At 36.4% G+C, this 20124-nt stretch overlaps 1 protein-coding gene across 1 annotated transcript; it reads right to left on the minus strand.

The window, feature by feature from the left end:
• Positions 1-18866: 18866 nt before the first annotated feature.
• LOC128923625 (glutamate dehydrogenase, mitochondrial-like) lies at positions 18867-19793 on the minus strand. The gene is made up of 2 exons (XM_054235865.1): positions 19413-19793; positions 18867-19341 (listed from the first exon to the last, which is right to left on the minus strand). Exons 1-2 carry the CDS (start codon positions 19791-19793, stop codon positions 19312-19314), a joined length of 411 nt encoding a protein of 136 aa, XP_054091840.1. The 3' UTR covers positions 18867-19311.
• Between the last annotated feature and the right edge of the window lie 331 nt (positions 19794-20124).

A 20124-nucleotide genomic window follows, 5' to 3' on the forward strand; every position in this document is an offset into this window, starting at 1 on the left:
TCAGACGCATTCTGTAATTATTGCTGAGAAATGCCCTCCAATTCTAATGCTCGGAAAATCTTCGAAATCGAGTAAATAAAGGCGGCGGTGCGTAAATCATTGCAGTGGTGAATGCCACCAAAATTGGCGTAGTAAGTGGGTAGGGGTTTTTTTTTTAATTGTTAAACTGTTGCTGTCAAGAAGCCATTCTGTTTGTGTTTTTGTAAAGAAATATTTATTTAAAAATTTAAGAAAAATATACAAAAGGATATTACACTTTGGATCTTATAAATATATAAATGTAAAATTTGTAAAAATAAATAATCGCCAAGCGACTTCAGACGCATTCTGTAATTATTGTTGAGAAATGCCCTCCATTTCTAAGGCTCGGAAAATCTTAGAAATCGAGTAAATAAAGGCAGCGGTGCGTAAATCATTGCAGAGACCGAATTCATTGGCCACAATCTTAATGCCTGCCCCCGCAGTTTCCATAACTGTTTGTAGTCCTGCGTCTACAATATCCGCCTCCTTCGTACAGTCTCTTATGAGCTTTAACTTTTTGTTTGGCTTGAACTTATCCTAAATAAATAAATTAAAAAAATTCATATTAACAAATTAACTTATTTGCACGGTGGTCAAAGTTCACTTACCTCGCACTCATTCATGGAGTTAAAGATCTCGTTGATTATGGCTTTCTCGCGTTTAACATTCATTTTGCCATAAGATACATGATTGATATTCTTTAAGTACTCAAAGTAGGATACCGTTACACCGCCAGCATTGCAAAACAAATCCGGTATAATGAGTACATTCTTTTCACGTAATATTTCATCGGCAGCTGGCGTCGAAGGACCATTAGCGCCTTCTAAAATCATCTTGGCTTGTACACTGTTAGCATTTTCGACAGTGAGAACCTTTTGCGTAGAGCAAGGCATTAGTATATCGCATTTTTCACCCAACAAACTGCCCACTTTTTCGGTGGCTTTGGTATAGCCCTTGATTGATTTATTATTTTTTGCATAATACTCCATTAAGTCCTAAGTATATGAAGAAAATTAAAAAAATATTATCATGGAGATATTTATTTTCAATACGCCACATACCTTTGGATCAATGCCATTCTCATTTACTAGAGACACGTCAAATTCTTGAACACCGATCAGTTTGGCACCGGCTTCCACTACAAAAACGGATGCATGGGAACCGACATTGCCAAACCCTTGTACGATCACGGTTTTATCTTTCCAACCAGTCTTCCAGCCTAATAAATCCATCCAATCTTTATCCATAATAAAACATTCAGCCGCCTTAAATAGACCACGTCCCGTGGCGGCGGTGCGACCATTTATACCGCCTATTTCTACTGGCTTACCAGTCGTGATGGCCAATGCATCTACATCGTTATAGCCTAGAAGAACAATTTATTTGTCTATCAAGACGTTTTCTAATATTTCATAAAAAAAAATTACCAAAAGTTTTAATATATTGATCCACCAACCAACTCATCTCGCGTTGGCTGGTATTCACATCTGGTGCCGGTACATCTATACCCGGACCTATCATATTGCGACGTAATAGCTCCATTGTATAGCGACGCGTAATTGTTTGCAATTCTTGTGCAGTATACTTCTTCGGGTCGATACGTATGCCACCCTTGGAACCACCAAACGGTACATTCACGCAAGCCGTCTTAAACGCCATCAGATAAGCCAAAGCGCGTATCTCATCGGCGTCGACGTCCATGGCAAAACGTATGCCTACAAAAGAGGAACGGATATGATCAGTCAGTTATATATATCATGCTAGACATCAGCAGTTGAAGCATTGAAAAGGAAGAACATTTTCTTGAAACACACAACTACATGCATATATTCTAGAAAATTCGTTGAGAAATTTTTTGAATATACCAGCTTTTCTAGAAAAATAATAGCCAATAATATAATTGAACCCACCGCCTTTGAGTGGTAATCTGTGTCTAGTGTGGTGTGCGCGATAGCCGGTGATTAGCTCGTAATTGCCATCACTTCTTATTATAGGGAAGGTAACTTCCAATAGATTTGTAGTGCAGCCCATCAATTTAAGCATGGCGGAAACACGTTGTTCACGCTGTTCCTTCTTCATGTAAGGATACTTTTCCAGCTCCTTTATCATCATCGGCTCCATTAGCTGAGCGGCCGAGTGATAATAATACTCAACCATGTGTGCAAATGGTGGGTCTTTGTCTTTATTGATTTTTTCCAAATGCTTGGGCATCACGTGCTTTTCACGCGTAGCCCCAAGTCCGGTCCAGTTTAAAACTGTCTTCGATAGTGAAGATCGTAAAAGTTTACCATTTAAAAGGAAGGACATATTGCCTTGCGATAATGCAATCCCAGTTATGATTTTTTTTTTGTGTGTTTTTGTAAGAAATTTTTTGCACTCACTTTTTCGGCAATTATTTTGGTATCCGCTGATTTTGTTGTATATTGTATATATACAATTGTATTACGAATATATAAATATTCCACAATATTCAGTAAGAAAATATTTTTTGTTTATTTATTATTTGCGTCAGGTTTTTTTTTGTAATTATTTTCTTCGAGAACAAATTCAAATCGCTCCGTTCAACACAACTGTTCTTATGAAAATCTCAATATCAACTGAACTGAGAAAAATAAATTTGACAATATTGACTGTTTATGTTTTGAAGTTTTGATTTTTTCTGTTGAAAATATGTTAATGTTAATGTTTTTTTAATGTTAATTATTTTATTCTGGCAAAAATTTTGGATTTTGGGGATCGTAAAAAATGACGAATAATGCATAATAACCCCTACCCACTTACTACGCTATTTTTGGTGCATTTGGTGGATGGATTTTTGGTACCATTCACCACTTTTTTGGTGCATTTTGGTGCATTTGATGCATTGACGCGTGGTGAAAACCCGATTTTTTCACGGCGCGCAAATGGGGTTATACAGGTCGTATGAGTACCATATTACCAAAAACAGAAAAACAGATATAAGGGTACCAAAAACAGAGGTAAGTGGGTAGGGGTTTTGTTTTTTAATTGTAAAACTGTTGCTGTCAAGAAGCCATTTTGTTTGTGTTTGTGTAAAGAAATATTTATTTAAAAATTGAAGAAAAATATACAAAAGGATATTACACTTTGGATCTTATAAATATATAAATGTAAAATTTGTAAAAATAAATAATCGCCAAGCGACTTCAGACGCATTCTGTAATTATTGTTGAGAAATGCCCTCCATTTCTAAGGCTCGGAAAATCTTAGAAATCGAGTAAATAAAGGCAGCGGTGCGTAAATCATTGCAGAGACCGAATTCATTGGCCACAATCTTAATGCCTGCCCCCGCAGTTTCCATAACTGTTTGTAGTCCTGCGTCTACAATATCCGCCTCCTTCGTACAGTCTCTTATGAGCTTTAACTTTTTGTTTGGCTTGAACTTATCCTAAATAAATAAATTAAAAAAATTCATATTAACAAATTAACTTATTTGCACGGTGGTCAAAGTTCACTTACCTCGCACTCATTCATGGAGTTAAAGATCTCGTTGATTATGGCTTTCTCGCGTTTAACATTCATTTTGCCATAAGATACATGATTGATATTCTTTAAGTACTCAAAGTAGGATACCGTTACACCGCCAGCATTGCAAAACAAATCCGGTATAATGAGTACATTCTTTTCACGTAATATTTCATCGGCAGCTGGCGTCGAAGGACCATTAGCGCCTTCTAAAATCATCTTGGCTTGTACACTGTTAGCATTTTCGACAGTGAGAACCTTTTGCGTAGAGCAAGGCATTAGTATATCGCATTTTTCACCCAACAAACTGCCCACTTTTTCGGTGGCTTTGGTATAGCCCTTGATTGATTTATTATTTTTTGCATAATACTCCATTAAGTCCTAAGTATATGAAGAAAATTAAAAAAATATTATCATGGAGATATTTATTTTCAATACGCCACATACCTTTGGATCAATGCCATTCTCATTTACTAGAGACACGTCAAATTCTTGAACACCGATCAGTTTGGCACCGGCTTCCACTACAAAAACGGATGCATGGGAACCGACATTGCCAAACCCTTGTACGATCACGGTTTTATCTTTCCAACCAGTCTTCCAGCCTAATAAATCCATCCAATCTTTATCCATAATAAAACATTCAGCCGCCTTAAATAGACCACGTCCCGTGGCGGCGGTGCGACCATTTATACCGCCTATTTCTACTGGCTTACCAGTCGTGATGGCCAATGCATCTACATCGTTATAGCCTAGAAGAACAATTTATTTGTCTATCAAGACGTTTTCTAATATTTCATAAAAAAAAATTACCAAAAGTTTTAATATATTGATCCACCAACCAACTCATCTCGCGTTGGCTGGTATTCACATCTGGTGCCGGTACATCTATACCCGGACCTATCATATTGCGACGTAATAGCTCCATTGTATAGCGACGCGTAATTGTTTGCAATTCTTGTGCAGTATACTTCTTCGGGTCGATACGTATGCCACCCTTGGAACCACCAAACGGTACATTCACGCAAGCCGTCTTAAACGCCATCAGATAAGCCAAAGCGCGTATCTCATCGGCGTCGACGTCCATGGCAAAACGTATGCCTACAAAAGAGGAACGGATATGATCAGTCAGTTATATATATCATGCTAGACATCAGCAGTTGAAGCATTGAAAAGGAAGAACATTTTCTTGAAACACACAACTACATGCATATATTCTAGAAAATTCGTTGAGAAATTTTTTGAATATACCAGCTTTTCTAGAAAAATAATAGCCAATAATATAATTGAACCCACCGCCTTTGAGTGGTAATCTGTGTCTAGTGTGGTGTGCGCGATAGCCGGTGATTAGCTCGTAATTGCCATCACTTCTTATTATAGGGAAGGTAACTTCCAATAGATTTGTAGTGCAGCCCATCAATTTAAGCATGGCGGAAACACGTTGTTCACGCTGTTCCTTCTTCATGTAAGGATACTTTTCCAGCTCCTTTATCATCATCGGCTCCATTAGCTGAGCGGCCGAGTGATAATAATACTCAACCATGTGTGCAAATGGTGGGTCTTTGTCTTTATTGATTTTTTCCAAATGCTTGGGCATCACGTGCTTTTCACGCGTAGCCCCAAGTCCGGTCCAGTTTAAAACTGTCTTCGATAGTGAAGATCGTAAAAGTTTACCATTTAAAAGGAAGGACATATTGCCTTGCGATAATGCAATCCCAGTTATGATTTTTTTTTGTGTGTTTTTGTAAGAAATTTTTTGCACTCACTTTTTCGGCAATTATTTTGGTATCCGCTGATTTTGTTGTATATTGTATATATACAATTGTATTACGAATATATAAATATTCCACAATATTCAGTAAGAAAATATTTTTTGTTTATTTATTATTTGCGTCAGGTTTTTTTTTGTAATTATTTTCTTCGAGAACAAATTCAAATCGCTCCGTTCAACACAACTGTTCTTATGAAAATCTCAATATCAACTGAACTGAGAAAAATAAATTTGACAATATTGACTGTTTATGTTTTGAAGTTTTGATTTTTTCTGTTGAAAATATGTTAATGTTAATGTTTTTTTAATGTTAATTATTTTATTCTGGCAAAAATTTTGGATTTTGGGGATCGTAAAAAATGACGAATAATGCATAATAACCCCTACCCACTTACTACGCTATTTTTGGTGCATTTGGTGGATGGATTTTTGGTACCATTCACCACTTTTTTGGTGCATTTTGGTGCATTTGATGCATTGACGCGTGGTGAAAACCCGATTTTTTCACGGCGCGCAAATGGGGTTATACAGGTCGTATGAGTACCATATTACCAAAAACAGAAAAACAGATATAAGGGTACCAAAAACAGAGGTAAGTGGGTAGGGGTTTTGTTTTGTAATTGTAAAACTGTTGCTGTCAAGAAGCCATTTTGTTTGTGTTTGTGTAAAGAAATATTTATTTAAAAATTGAAGAAAAATATACAAAAGGATATTACACTTTGGATCTTATAAATATATAAATGTAAAATGTGTAAAAATAAACAATCGCCTAGCGACTTCAGACGCATTCTGCAATTATTGCTGAGAAATGCCCTCCAATTCTAATGCTCGGAAAATCTTCGAAATCGAGTAAATAAAGGCGGCGGTGCGTAAATCATTGCAGTGGTGAATGCCACCAAAATTGGCGTAGTAAGTGGGTAGGGGTTTTTTTTTTAATTGTTAAACTGTTGCTGTCAAGAAGCCATTCTGTTTGTGTTTTTGTAAAGAAATATTTATTTAAAAATTTAAGAAAAATATACAAAAGGATATTACACTTTGGATCTTATAAATATATAAATGTAAAATTTGTAAAAATAAATAATCGCCAAGCGACTTCAGACGCATTCTGTAATTATTGTTGAGAAATGCCCTCCATTTCTAAGGCTCGGAAAATCTTAGAAATCGAGTAAATAAAGGCAGCGGTGCGTAAATCATTGCAGAGACCGAATTCATTGGCCACAATCTTAATGCCTGCCCCCGCAGTTTCCATAACTGTTTGTAGTCCTGCGTCTACAATATCCGCCTCCTTCGTACAGTCTCTTATGAGCTTTAACTTTTTGTTTGGCTTGAACTTATCCTAAATAAATAAATTAAAAAAATTCATATTAACAAATTAACTTATTTGCACGGTGGTCAAAGTTCACTTACCTCGCACTCATTCATGGAGTTAAAGATCTCGTTGATTATGGCTTTCTCGCGTTTAACATTCATTTTGCCATAAGATACATGATTGATATTCTTTAAGTACTCAAAGTAGGATACCGTTACACCGCCAGCATTGCAAAACAAATCCGGTATAATGAGTACATTCTTTTTACGTAATATTTCATCGGCAGCTGGCGTCGAAGGACCATTAGCGCCTTCTAAAATCATCTTGGCTTGTACACTGTTAGCATTTTCGACAGTGAGAACCTTTTGCGTAGAGCAAGGCATTAGTATATCGCATTTTTCACCCAACAAACTGCCCACTTTTTCGGTGGCTTTGGTATAGCCCTTGATTGATTTATTATTTTTTGCATAATACTCCATTAAGTCCTAAGTATATGAAGAAAATTAAAAAAATATTATCATGGAGATATTTATTTTCAATACGCCACATACCTTTGGATCAATGCCATTCTCATTTACTAGAGACACGTCAAATTCTTGAACACCGATCAGTTTGGCACCGGCTTCCACTACAAAAACGGATGCATGGGAACCGACATTGCCAAACCCTTGTACGATCACGGTTTTATCTTTCCAACCAGTCTTCCAGCCTAATAAATCCATCCAATCTTTATCCATAGTAAAACATTCAGCCGCCTTAAATAGACCACGTCCCGTGGCGGCGGTGCGACCATTTATACCGCCTATTTCTACTGGCTTACCAGTCGTGATGGCCAATGCATCTACATCGTTATAGCCTAGAAGAACAATTTATTTGTCTATCAAGACGTTTTCTAATATTTCATAAAAAAAATTACCAAAAGTTTTAATATATTGATCCACCAACCAACTCATCTCGCGTTGGCTGGTATTCACATCTGGTGCCGGTATATCTATACCCGGACCTATCATATTGCGACGTAATAGCTCCATTGTATAGCGACGCGTAATTGTTTGCAATTCTTGTGCAGTATACTTCTTCGGGTCGATACGTATGCCACCCTTGGAACCACCAAACGGTACATTCACGCAAGCCGTCTTAAACGCCATCAGATAAGCCAAAGCGCGTATCTCATCGGCGTCGACGTCCATGGCAAAACGTATGCCTACAAAAGAGGAACGGATATGATCAGTCAGTTATATATATCATGCTAGACATCAGCAGTTGAAGCATTGAAAAGGAAGAACATTTTCTTGAAACACACAACTACATGCATATATTCTAGAAAATTCGTTGAGAAATTTTTTGAATATACCAGCTTTTCTAGAAAAATAATAGCCAATAATATAATTGAACCCACCGCCTTTGAGTGGTAATCTGTGTCTAGTGTGGTGTGCGCGATAGCCGTTGATTAGCTCGTAATTGCCATCACTTCTTATTATAGGGAAGGTAACTTCCAATAGATTTGTAGTGCAGCCCATCAATTTAAGCATGGCGGAAACACGTTGTTCACGCTGTTCCTTCTTCATGTAAGGATACTTTTCCAGCTCCTTTATCATCATCGGCTCCATTAGCTGAGCGGCCGAGTGATAATAATACTCAACCATGTGTGCAAATGGTGGGTCTTTGTCTTTATTGATTTTTTCCAAATGCTTGGGCATCACGTGCTTTTCACGCGTAGCCCCAAGTCCGGTCCAGTTTTAAACTGTCTTCGATAGTGAAGATCGTAAAAGTTTACCATTTAAAAGGAAGGACATATTGCCTTGCGATAATGCAATCCCAGTTATGATTTTTTTTGTGTGTTTTTGTAAGAAATTTTTTGCACTCACTTTTTCGGCAATTATTTTGGTATCCGCTGATTTTGTTGTATATTGTATATATACAATTGTATTACGAATATATAAATATTCCACAATATTCAGTAAGAAAATATTTTTTGTTTATTTATTATTTGCGTCAGGTTTTTTTTTGTAATTATTTTCTTCGAGAACAAATTCAAATCGCTCCGTTCAACACAACTGTTCTTATGAAAATCTCAATATCAACTGAACTGAGAAAAATAAATTTGACAATATTGACTGTTTATGTTTTGAAGTTTTGATTTTTTCTGTTGAAAATATGTTAATGTTAATGTTTTTTTAATGTTAATTATTTTATTCTGGCAAAAATTTTGGATTTTGGGGATCGTAAAAAATGACGAATAATGCATAATAACCCCTACCCACTTACTACGCTATTTTTGGTGCATTTGGTGGATGGATTTTTGGTACCATTCACCACTTTTTTGGTGCATTTTGGTGCATTTGATGCATTGGCGCGTGGTGAAAACCCGATTTTTTCACGGCGCGCAAATGGGGTTATACAGGTCGTATGAGTACCATATTACCAAAAACAGAAAAACAGATATAAGGGTACCAAAAACAGAGGTAAGTGGGTAGGGGTTTTGTTTTTTAATTGTAAAACTGTTGCTGTCAAGAAGCCATTTTGTTTGTGTTTGTGTAAAGAAATATTTATTTAAAAATTGAAGAAAAATATACAAAAGGATATTACACTTTGGATCTTATAAATATATAAATGTAAAATGTGTAAAAATAAACAATCGCCTAGCGACTTCAGACGCATTCTGCAATTATTGCTGAGAAATGCCCTCCAATTCTAATGCTCGGAAAATCTTCGAAATCGAGTAAATAAAGGCGGCGGTGCGTAAATCATTGCAGTGGTGAATGCCACCAAAATTGGCGTAGTAAGTGGGTAGGGGTTTTTTTTTTAATTGTTAAACTGTTGCTGTCAAGAAGCCATTCTGTTTGTGTTTTTGTAAAGAAATATTTATTTAAAAATTTAAGAAAAATATACAAAAGGATATTACACTTTGGATCTTATAAATATATAAATGTAAAATTTGTAAAAATAAATAATCGCCAAGCGACTTCAGACGCATTCTGTAATTATTGTTGAGAAATGCCCTCCATTTCTAAGGCTCGGAAAATCTTAGAAATCGAGTAAATAAAGGCAGCGGTGCGTAAATCATTGCAGAGACCGAATTCATTGGCCACAATCTTAATGCCTGCCCCCGCAGTTTCCATAACTGTTTGTAGTCCTGCGTCTACAATATCCGCCTCCTTCGTACAGTCTCTTATGAGCTTTAACTTTTTGTTTGGCTTGAACTTATCCTAAATAAATAAATTAAAAAAATTCATATTAACAAATTAACTTATTTGCACGGTGGTCAAAGTTCACTTACCTCGCACTCATTCATGGAGTTAAAGATCTCGTTGATTATGGCTTTCTCGCGTTTAACATTCATTTTGCCATAAGATACATGATTGATATTCTTTAAGTACTCAAAGTAGGATACCGTTACACCGCCAGCATTGCAAAACAAATCCGGTATAATGAGTACATTCTTTTTACGTAATATTTCATCGGCAGCTGGCGTCGAAGGACCATTAGCGCCTTCTAAAATCATCTTGGCTTGTACACTGTTAGCATTTTCGACAGTGAGAACCTTTTGCGTAGAGCAAGGCATTAGTATATCGCATTTTTCACCCAACAAACTGCCCACTTTTTCGGTGGCTTTGGTATAGCCCTTGATTGATTTATTATTTTTTGCATAATACTCCATTAAGTCCTAAGTATATGAAGAAAATTAAAAAAATATTATCATGGAGATATTTATTTTCAATACGCCACATACCTTTGGATCAATGCCATTCTCATTTACTAGAGACACGTCAAATTCTTGAACACCGATCAGTTTGGCACCGGCTTCCACTACAAAAACGGATGCATGGGAACCGACATTGCCAAACCCTTGTACGATCACGGTTTTATCTTTCCAACCAGTCTTCCAGCCTAATAAATCCATCCAATCTTTATCCATAGTAAAACATTCAGCCGCCTTAAATAGACCACGTCCCGTGGCGGCGGTGCGACCATTTATACCGCCTATTTCTACTGGCTTACCAGTCGTGATGGCCAATGCATCTACATCGTTATAGCCTAGAAGAACAATTTATTTGTCTATCAAGACGTTTTCTAATATTTCATAAAAAAAATTACCAAAAGTTTTAATATATTGATCCACCAACCAACTCATCTCGCGTTGGCTGGTATTCACATCTGGTGCCGGTATATCTATACCCGGACCTATCATATTGCGACGTAATAGCTCCATTGTATAGCGACGCGTAATTGTTTGCAATTCTTGTGCAGTATACTTCTTCGGGTCGATACGTATGCCACCCTTGGAACCACCAAACGGTACATTCACGCAAGCCGTCTTAAACGCCATCAGATAAGCCAAAGCGCGTATCTCATCGGCGTCGACGTCCATGGCAAAACGTATGCCTACAAAAGAGGAACGGATATGATCAGTCAGTTATATATATCATGCTAGACATCAGCAGTTGAAGCATTGAAAAGGAAGAACATTTTCTTGAAACACACAACTACATGCATATATTCTAGAAAATTCGTTGAGAAATTTTTTGAATATACCAGCTTTTCTAGAAAAATAATAGCCAATAATATAATTGAACCCACCGCCTTTGAGTGGTAATCTGTGTCTAGTGTGGTGTGCGCGATAGCCGTTGATTAGCTCGTAATTGCCATCACTTCTTATTATAGGGAAGGTAACTTCCAATAGATTTGTAGTGCAGCCCATCAATTTAAGCATGGCGGAAACACGTTGTTCACGCTGTTCCTTCTTCATGTAAGGATACTTTTCCAGCTCCTTTATCATCATCGGCTCCATTAGCTGAGCGGCCGAGTGATAATAATACTCAACCATGTGTGCAAATGGTGGGTCTTTGTCTTTATTGATTTTTTCCAAATGCTTGGGCATCACGTGCTTTTCACGCGTAGCCCCAAGTCCGGTCCAGTTTTAAACTGTCTTCGATAGTGAAGATCGTAAAAGTTTACCATTTAAAAGGAAGGACATATTGCCTTGCGATAATGCAATCCCAGTTATGATTTTTTTTTGTGTGTTTTTGTAAGAAATTTTTTGCACTCACTTTTTCGGCAATTATTTTGGTATCCGCTGATTTTGTTGTATATTGTATATATACAATTGTATTACGAATATATAAATATTCCACAATATTCAGTAAGAAAATATTTTTTGTTTATTTATTATTTGCGTCAGGTTTTTTTTGTAATTATTTTCTTCGAGAACAAATTCAAATCGCTCCGTTCAACACAACTGTTCTTATGAAAATCTCAATATCAACTGAACTGAGAAAAATAAATTTGACAATATTGACTGTTTATGTTTTGAAGTTTTGATTTTTTCTGTTGAAAATATGTTAATGTTAATGTTTTTTTAATGTTAATTATTTTATTCTGGCAAAAATTTTGGATTTTGGGGATCGTAAAAAATGACGAATAATGCATAATAACCCCTACCCACTTACTACGCTATTTTTGGTGCATTTGGTGGATGGATTTTTGGTACCATTCACCACTTTTTTGGTGCATTTTGGTGCATTTGATGCATTGGCGCGTGGTGAAAACCCGATTTTTTCACGGCGCGCAAATGGGGTTATACAGGTCGTATGAGTACCATATTACCAAAAACAGAAAAACAGATATAAGGGTACCAAAAACAGAGGTAAGTGGGTAGGGGTTTTTTTTTTTTAATTGTTAAACTGTTGCTGTCAAGAAGCCATTCTGTTTGTGTTTTTGTAAAGAAATATTTATTTAAAAATTTAAGAAAAATATACAAAAGGATATTACACTTTGGATCTTATAAATATATAAATGTAAAATTTGTAAAAATAAATAATCGCCAAGCGACTTCAGACACATTCTGTAATTATTGTTGAGAAATGCCCTCCATTTCTAAGGCTCGGAAAATCTTAGAAATCGAGTAAATAAAGGCAGCGGTGCGTAAATCATTGCAGAGACCGAATTCATTGGCCACAATCTTAATGCCTGCCCCCGCAGTTTCCATAACTGTTTGTAGTCCTGCGTCTACAATATCCGCCTCCTTCGTACAGTCTCTTATGAGCTTTAACTTTTTGTTTGGCTTGAACTTATCCTAAATAAATAAATTAAAAAAATTCATATTAACAAATTAACTTATTTGCACGGTGGTCAAAGTTCACTTACCTCGCACTCATTCATGGAGTTAAAGATCTCGTTGATTATGGCTTTCTCGCGTTTAACATGCATTTTGCCATAAGATACATGATTGATATTCTTTAAGTACTCAAAGTAGGATACCGTTACACCGCCAGCATTGCAAAACAAATCCGGTATAATGAGTACATTCTTTTCACGTAATATTTCATCGGCAGCTGGCGTCGAAGGACCATTAGCGCCTTCTAAAATCATCTTGGCTTGTACACTGTTAGCATTTTCGACAGTGAGAACCTTTTGCGTAGAGCAAGGCATTAGTATATCGCATTTTTCACCCAACAAACTGCCCACTTTTTCGGTGGCTTTGGTATAGCCCTTGATTGATTTATTATTTTTTGCATAATACTCCATTAAGTCCTAAGTATATGAAGAAAATTAAAAAAATATTATCATGGAGATATTTATTTTCAATACGCCACATACCTTTGGATCAATGCCATTCTCATTTACTAGAGACACGTCAAATTCTTGAACACCGATCAGTTTGGCACCGGCTTCCACTACAAAAACGGATGCATGGGAACCGACATTGCCAAACCCTTGTACGATCACGGTTTTATCTTTCCAACCAGTCTTCCAGCCTAATAAATCCATCCAATCTTTATCCATAATAAAACATTCAGCCGCCTTAAATAGACCACGTCCCGTGGCGGCGGTGCGACCATTTATACCGCCTATTTCTACTGGCTTACCAGTCGTGATGGCCAATGCATCTACATCGTTATAGCCTAGAAGAACAATTTATTTGTCTATCAAGACGTTTTCTAATATTTCATAAAAAAAAATTACCAAAAGTTTTAATATATTGATCCACCAACCAACTCATCTCGCGTTGGCTGGTATTCACATCTGGTGCCGGTACATCTATACCCGGACCTATCATATTGCGACGTAATAGCTCCATTGTATAGCGACGCGTAATTGTTTGCAATTCTTGTGCAGTATACTTCTTCGGGTCGATACGTATGCCACCCTTGGAACCACCAAACGGTACATTCACGCAAGCCGTCTTAAACGCCATCAGATAAGCCAAAGCGCGTATCTCATCGGCGTCGACGTCCATGGCAAAACGTATGCCTACAAAAGAGGAACGGATATGATCAGTCAGTTATATATATCATGCTAGACATCAGCAGTTGAAGCATTGAAAAGGAAGAACATTTTCTTGAAACACACAACTACATGCATATATTCTAGAAAATTCGTTGAGAAATTTTTTGAATATACCAGCTTTTCTAGAAAAATAATAGCCAATAATATAATTGAACCCACCGCCTTTGAGTGGTAATCTGTGTCTAGTGTGGTGTGCGCGATAGCCGGTGATTAGCTCGTAATTGCCATCACTTCTTATTATAGGGAAGGTAACTTCCAATAGATTTGTAGTGCAGCCCATCAATTTAAGCATGGCGGAAACACGTTGTTCACGCTGTTCCTTCTTCATGTAAGGATACTTTTCCAGCTCCTTTATCATCATCGGCTCCATTAGCTGAGCGGCCGAGTGATAATAATACTCAACCATGTGTGCAAATGGTGGGTCTTTGTCTTTATTGATTTTTTCCAAATGCTTGGGCATCACGTGCTTTTCACGCGTAGCCCCAAGTCCGGTCCAGTTTAAAACTGTCTTCGATAGTGAATATCGTAAAAGTTTACCATTTAAAAGGAAGGACATATTGCCTTGCGATAATGCAATCCCAGTTATGATTTTTTTTTGTGTGTTTTTGTAAGAAATTTTTTGCACTCACTTTTTCGGCAATTATTTTGGTATCCGCTGATTTTGTTGTATATTGTATATATACAATTGTATTACGAATATATAAATATTCCACAATATTCAGTAAGAAAATATTTTTTGTTTATTTATTATTTGCGTCAGGTTTTTTTTTGTAATTATTTTCTTCGAGAACAAATTCAAATCGCTCCGTTCAACACAACTGTTCTTATGAAAATCTCAATATCAACTGAACTGAGAAAAATAAATTTGACAATATTGACTGTTTATGTTTTGAAGTTTTGATTTTTTCTGTTGAAAATATGTTAATGTTAATGTTTTTTTAATGTTAATTATTTTATTCTGGCAAAAATTTTGGATTTTGGGGATCGTAAAAAATGACGAATAATGCATAATAACCCCTACCCACTTACTACGCTATTTTTGGTGCATTTGGTGGATGGGTTTTTGGTACCATTCACCACTTTTTTGGTGCATTTTGGTGCATTTGATGCATTGGCGCGTGGTGAAAAACCGATTTTTTCACGGCGCGCAAATGGGATTATACAGGTCGTATGAGTACCATATTACCAAAAACAGAAAAACAGATATAAGGGTACCAAAAACAGAGGTAAGTGGGTAGGGGTTTTGTTTTTTAATTGTAAAACTGTTGCTGTCAAGAAGCCATTTTGTTTGTGTTTGTGTAAAGAAATATTTATTTAAAAATTGAAGAAAAATATACAAAAGGATATTACACTTTGGATCTTATAAATATATAAATGTAAAATTTGTAAAAATAAATAATCGCCAAGCGACTTCAGACGCATTCTGTAATTATTGTTGAGAAATGCCCTCCAATTCTAATGCTCGGAAAATCTTCGAAATCGAGTAAATAAAGGCGGCGGTGCGTAAATCATTGCAGTGGTGAATGCCACCAAAATTGGCGTAGTAAGTGGGTAGGGGTTTTTTTTTAATTGTTAAACTGTTGCTGTCAAGAAGCCATTCTGTTTGTGTTTTTGTAAAGAAATATTTATTTAAAAATTTAAGAAAAATATACAAAAGGATATTACACTTTGGATCTTATAAATATATAAATGTAAAATTTGTAAAAATAAATAATCGCCAAGCGACTTCAGACGCATTCTGTAATTATTGTTGAGAAATGCCCTCCATTTCTAAGGCTCGGAAAATCTTAGAAATCGAGTAAATAAAGGCAGCGGTGCGTAAATCATTGCAGAGACCGAATTCATTGGCCACAATCTTAATGCCTGCCCCCGCAGTTTCCATAACTGTTTGTAGTCCTGCGTCTACACTATCCGCCTCCTTCGTACAGTCTCTTATGAGCTTTAACTTTTTGTTTGGCTTGAACTTATCCTAAATAAATAAATTAAAAAAATTCATATTAACAAATTAACTTATTTGCACGGTGGTCAAAGTTCACTTACCTCGCACTCATTCATGGAGTTAAAGATCTCGTTGATTATGGCTTTCTCGCGTTTAACATTCATTTTGCCATAAGATACATGATTGATATTCTTTAAGTACTCAAAGTAGGATACCGTTACACCGCCAGCATTGCAAAACAAATCCGGTATAATGAGTACATTCTTTTCACGTAATATTTCATCGGCAGCTGGCGTCGAAGGATCATTAGCGCCTTCTAAAATCATCTTGGCTTGTACACTGTTAGCATTTTCGACAGTGAGAACCTTTTGCGTAGAGCAAGGCATTAATATATCGCATTTTTCACCCAACAAACTGCCCACTTTTTCGGTGGCTTTGGTATAGCCCTTGATTGATTTATTATTTTTTGCATAATACTCCATTAAGTCCTAAGTATATGAAGAAAATTAAAAAAATATTATCATGGAGATATTTATTTTCAATACGCCACATACCTTTGGATCAATGCCATTCTCATTTACTAGAGACACGTCAAATTCTTGAACACCGATCAGTTTGGCACCGGCTTCCACTACAAAAACGGATGCATGGGACCGACATTGCCAAACCCTTGTACGATCACGGTTTTATCTTTCCAACCAGTCTTCCAGCCTAATAAATCCATCCAATCTTTATCCATAATAAAACATTCAGCCGCCTTAAATAGACCACGTCCCGTGGCGGCGGTGCGACCATTTATACCGCCTATTTCTACTGGCTTACCAGTCGTGATGGCCAATGCATCTACATCGTTATAGCCTAGAAGAACAATTTATTTGTCTATCAAGACGTTTTCTAATATTTCATAAAAAAAAATTACCAAAAGTTTTAATATATAGATCCACCAACCAACTCATCTCGCGTTGGCTGGTATTCACATCTGGTGCCGGTACATCTATACCCGGACCTATCATATTGCGACGTAATAGCTCCATTGTATAGCGACGCGTAATTGTTTGCAATTCTTGTGCAGTATACTTCTTCGGGTCGATACGTATGCCACCCTTGGAACCACCAAACGGTACATTCACGCAAGCCGTCTTAAACGCCATCAGATAAGCCAAAGCGCGTATCTCATCGGCGTCGACGTCCATGGCAAAACGTATGCCTACAAAAGAGGAACGGATATGATCAGTCAGTTATATATATCATGCTAGACATCAGCAGTTGAAGCATTGAAAAGGAAGAACATTTTCTTGAAACACACAACTACATGCATATATTCTAGAAAATTCGTTGAGAAATTTTTTGAATATACCAGCTTTTCTAGAAAAATAATAGCCAATAATATAATTGAACCCACCGCCTTTGAGTGGTAATCTGTGTCTAGTGTGGTGTGCGCGATAGCCGGTGATTAGCTCGTAATTGCCATCACTTCTTATTATAGGGAAGGTAACTTCCAATAGATTTGTAGTGCAGCCCATCAATTTAAGCATGGCGGAAACACGTTGTTCACGCTGTTCCTTCTTCATGTAAGGATACTTTTCCAGCTCCTTTATCATCATCGGCTCCATTAGCTGAGCGGCCGAGTGATAATAATACTCAACCATGTGTGCAAATGGTGGGTCTTTGTCTTTATTGATTTTTTCCAAATGCTTGGGCATCACGTGCTTTTCACGCGTAGCCCCAAGTCCGGTCCAGTTTAAAACTGTCTTCGATAGTGAAGATAGTAAAAGTTTACCATTTAAAAGGAAGGACATATTGCCTTGCGATAATGCAATCCCAATTATGATTTTTTTTTGTGTGTTTTTGTAAGAAATTTTTTGCACTCACTTTTTCGGCAATTATTTTGGTATCCGCTGATTTTGTTGTATATTGTATATATACAATTGTATTACGAATATATAAATATTCCACAATATTCAGTAAGAAAATATTTTTTGTTTATTTATTATTTGCGTCAGGTTTTTTTTGTAATTATTTTCTTCGAGAACAAATTCAAATCGCTCCGTTCAACACAACTGTTCTTATGAAAATCTCAATATCAACTGAACTGAGAAAAATAAATTTGACAATATTGACTGTTTATGTTTTGAAGTTTTGATTTTTTCTGTTGAAAATATGTTAATGTTAATGTTTTTTTAATGTTAATTATTTTATTCTGGCAAAAATTTTGGATTTTGGGGATCGTAAAAAATGACGAATAATGCATAATAACCCCTACCCACTTACTACGCTATTTTTGGTGCATTTGGTGGATGGATTTTTGGTACCATTCACCACTTTTTTGGTGCATTTTGGTGCATTTGATGCATTGGCGCGTGGTGAAAACCCGATTTTTTCACGGCGCGCAAATGGGGTTATACAGGTCGTATGAGTACCATATTACCAAAAACAGAAAAACAGATATAAGGGTACCAAAAACAGAGGTAAGTGGGTAGGGGTTTTGTTTTTTAATTGTAAAACTGTTGCTGTCAAGAAGCCATTTTGTTTGTGTTTGTGTAAAGAAATATTTATTTAAAAATTGAAGAAAAATATACAAAAGGATATTACACTTTGGATCTTATAAATATATAAATGTAAAATGTGTAAAAATAAACAATCGCCTAGCGACTTCAGACGCATTCTGCAATTATTGCTGAGAAATGCCCTCCAATTCTAATGCTCGGAAAATCTTCGAAATCGAGTAAATAAAGGCGGCGGTGCGTAAATCATTGCAGTGGTGAATGCCACCAAAATTGGCGTAGTAAGTGGGTAGGGGTTTTTTTTTTAATTGTTAAACTGTTGCTGTCAAGAAGCCATTCTGTTTGTGTTTTTGTAAAGAAATATTTATTTAAAAATTTAAGAAAAATATACAAAAGGATATTACACTTTGGATCTTATAAATATATAAATGTAAAATGTGTAAAAATAAACAATCGCCTAGCGACTTCAGACGCATTCTGCAATTATTGCTGAGAAATGCCCTCCAATTCTAATGCTCGGAAAATCTTCGAAATCGAGTAAATAAAGGCGGCGGTGCGTAAATCATTGCAGTGGTGAATGCCACCAAAATTGGCGTAGTAAGTGGGTAGGGGTTTTTTTTTTAATTGTTAAACTGTTGCTGTCAAGAAGCCATTCTGTTTGTGTTTTTGTAAAGAAATATTTATTTAAAAATTTAAGAAAAATATACAAAAGGATATTACACTTTGGATCTTATAAATATATAAATGTAAAATGTGTAAAAATAAACAATCGCCTAGCGACTTCAGACGCATTCTGCAATTATTGCTGAGAAATGCCCTCCAATTCTAATGCTCGGAAAATCTTCGAAATCGAGTAAACAAAGGCAGCGGTGCGTAAATCATTGCAGAGACCGAATTCATTGGCCACAATCTTAATGCCTGCCCCCGCAGTTTCCATAACTGTTTGTAGTCCTGCGTCTACAATATCCGCCTCCTTCGTACAGTCTCTTATGAGCTATAACTTTTTGTTTGGCTTGAACTTATCCTAAATAAATAAATTAAAAAAATTCATATTAACAAATTAACTTATTTGCACGGTGGTCAAAGTTCACTTACCTCGCACTTATTCATGGAGTTAAAGATCTCGTTGATTATGGCTTTCTCGCGTTTAACATTCATTTTGCCATAAGATACATGATTGATATTCTTTAAGTACTCAAAGTAGGATACCGTTACACCGCCAGCATTGCAAAACAAATCCGGTATAATGAGTACATTCTTTTTACGTAATATTTCATCGGCAGCTGGCGTCGAAGGACCATTAGCGCCTTCTAAAATCATCTTGGCTTGTACACTGTTAGCATTTTCGACAGTGAAAACCTTTTGCGTATAGCAAGGCATTAGTATATCGCATTTTTCACCCAACAAACTGCCCTCTTTTTCGGTGGCTTTGGTATAGCCCTTGATTGATTTATTATTTTTTGCATAATACTCCATTAAGTCCTAAGTATATGAAGAAAATTAAAAAAATATTATCATGGAGATATTTATTTTCAATACGCCACATACCTTTGGATCAATGCCATTCTCATTTACTAGAGACACGTCAAATTCTTGAACACCGATCAGTTTGGCACCGGCTTCCACTACAAAAACGGATGCATGGGAACCGACATTGCCAAACCCTTGTACGATCACGGTTTTATCTTTCCAACCAGTCTTCCAGCCTAATAAATCCATCCAATCTTTATCCATAATAAAACATTCAGCCGCCTTAAATAGACCACGTCCCGTGGCGGCGGTGCGACCATTTATACCGCCTATTTCT

The sequence above is a fragment of the Zeugodacus cucurbitae genome, unplaced genomic scaffold (assembly GCF_028554725.1).
Source record: "Zeugodacus cucurbitae isolate PBARC_wt_2022May unplaced genomic scaffold, idZeuCucr1.2 ctg00000019.1, whole genome shotgun sequence".
Lineage (NCBI taxonomy): Eukaryota > Metazoa > Arthropoda > Insecta > Diptera > Tephritidae > Zeugodacus > Zeugodacus cucurbitae.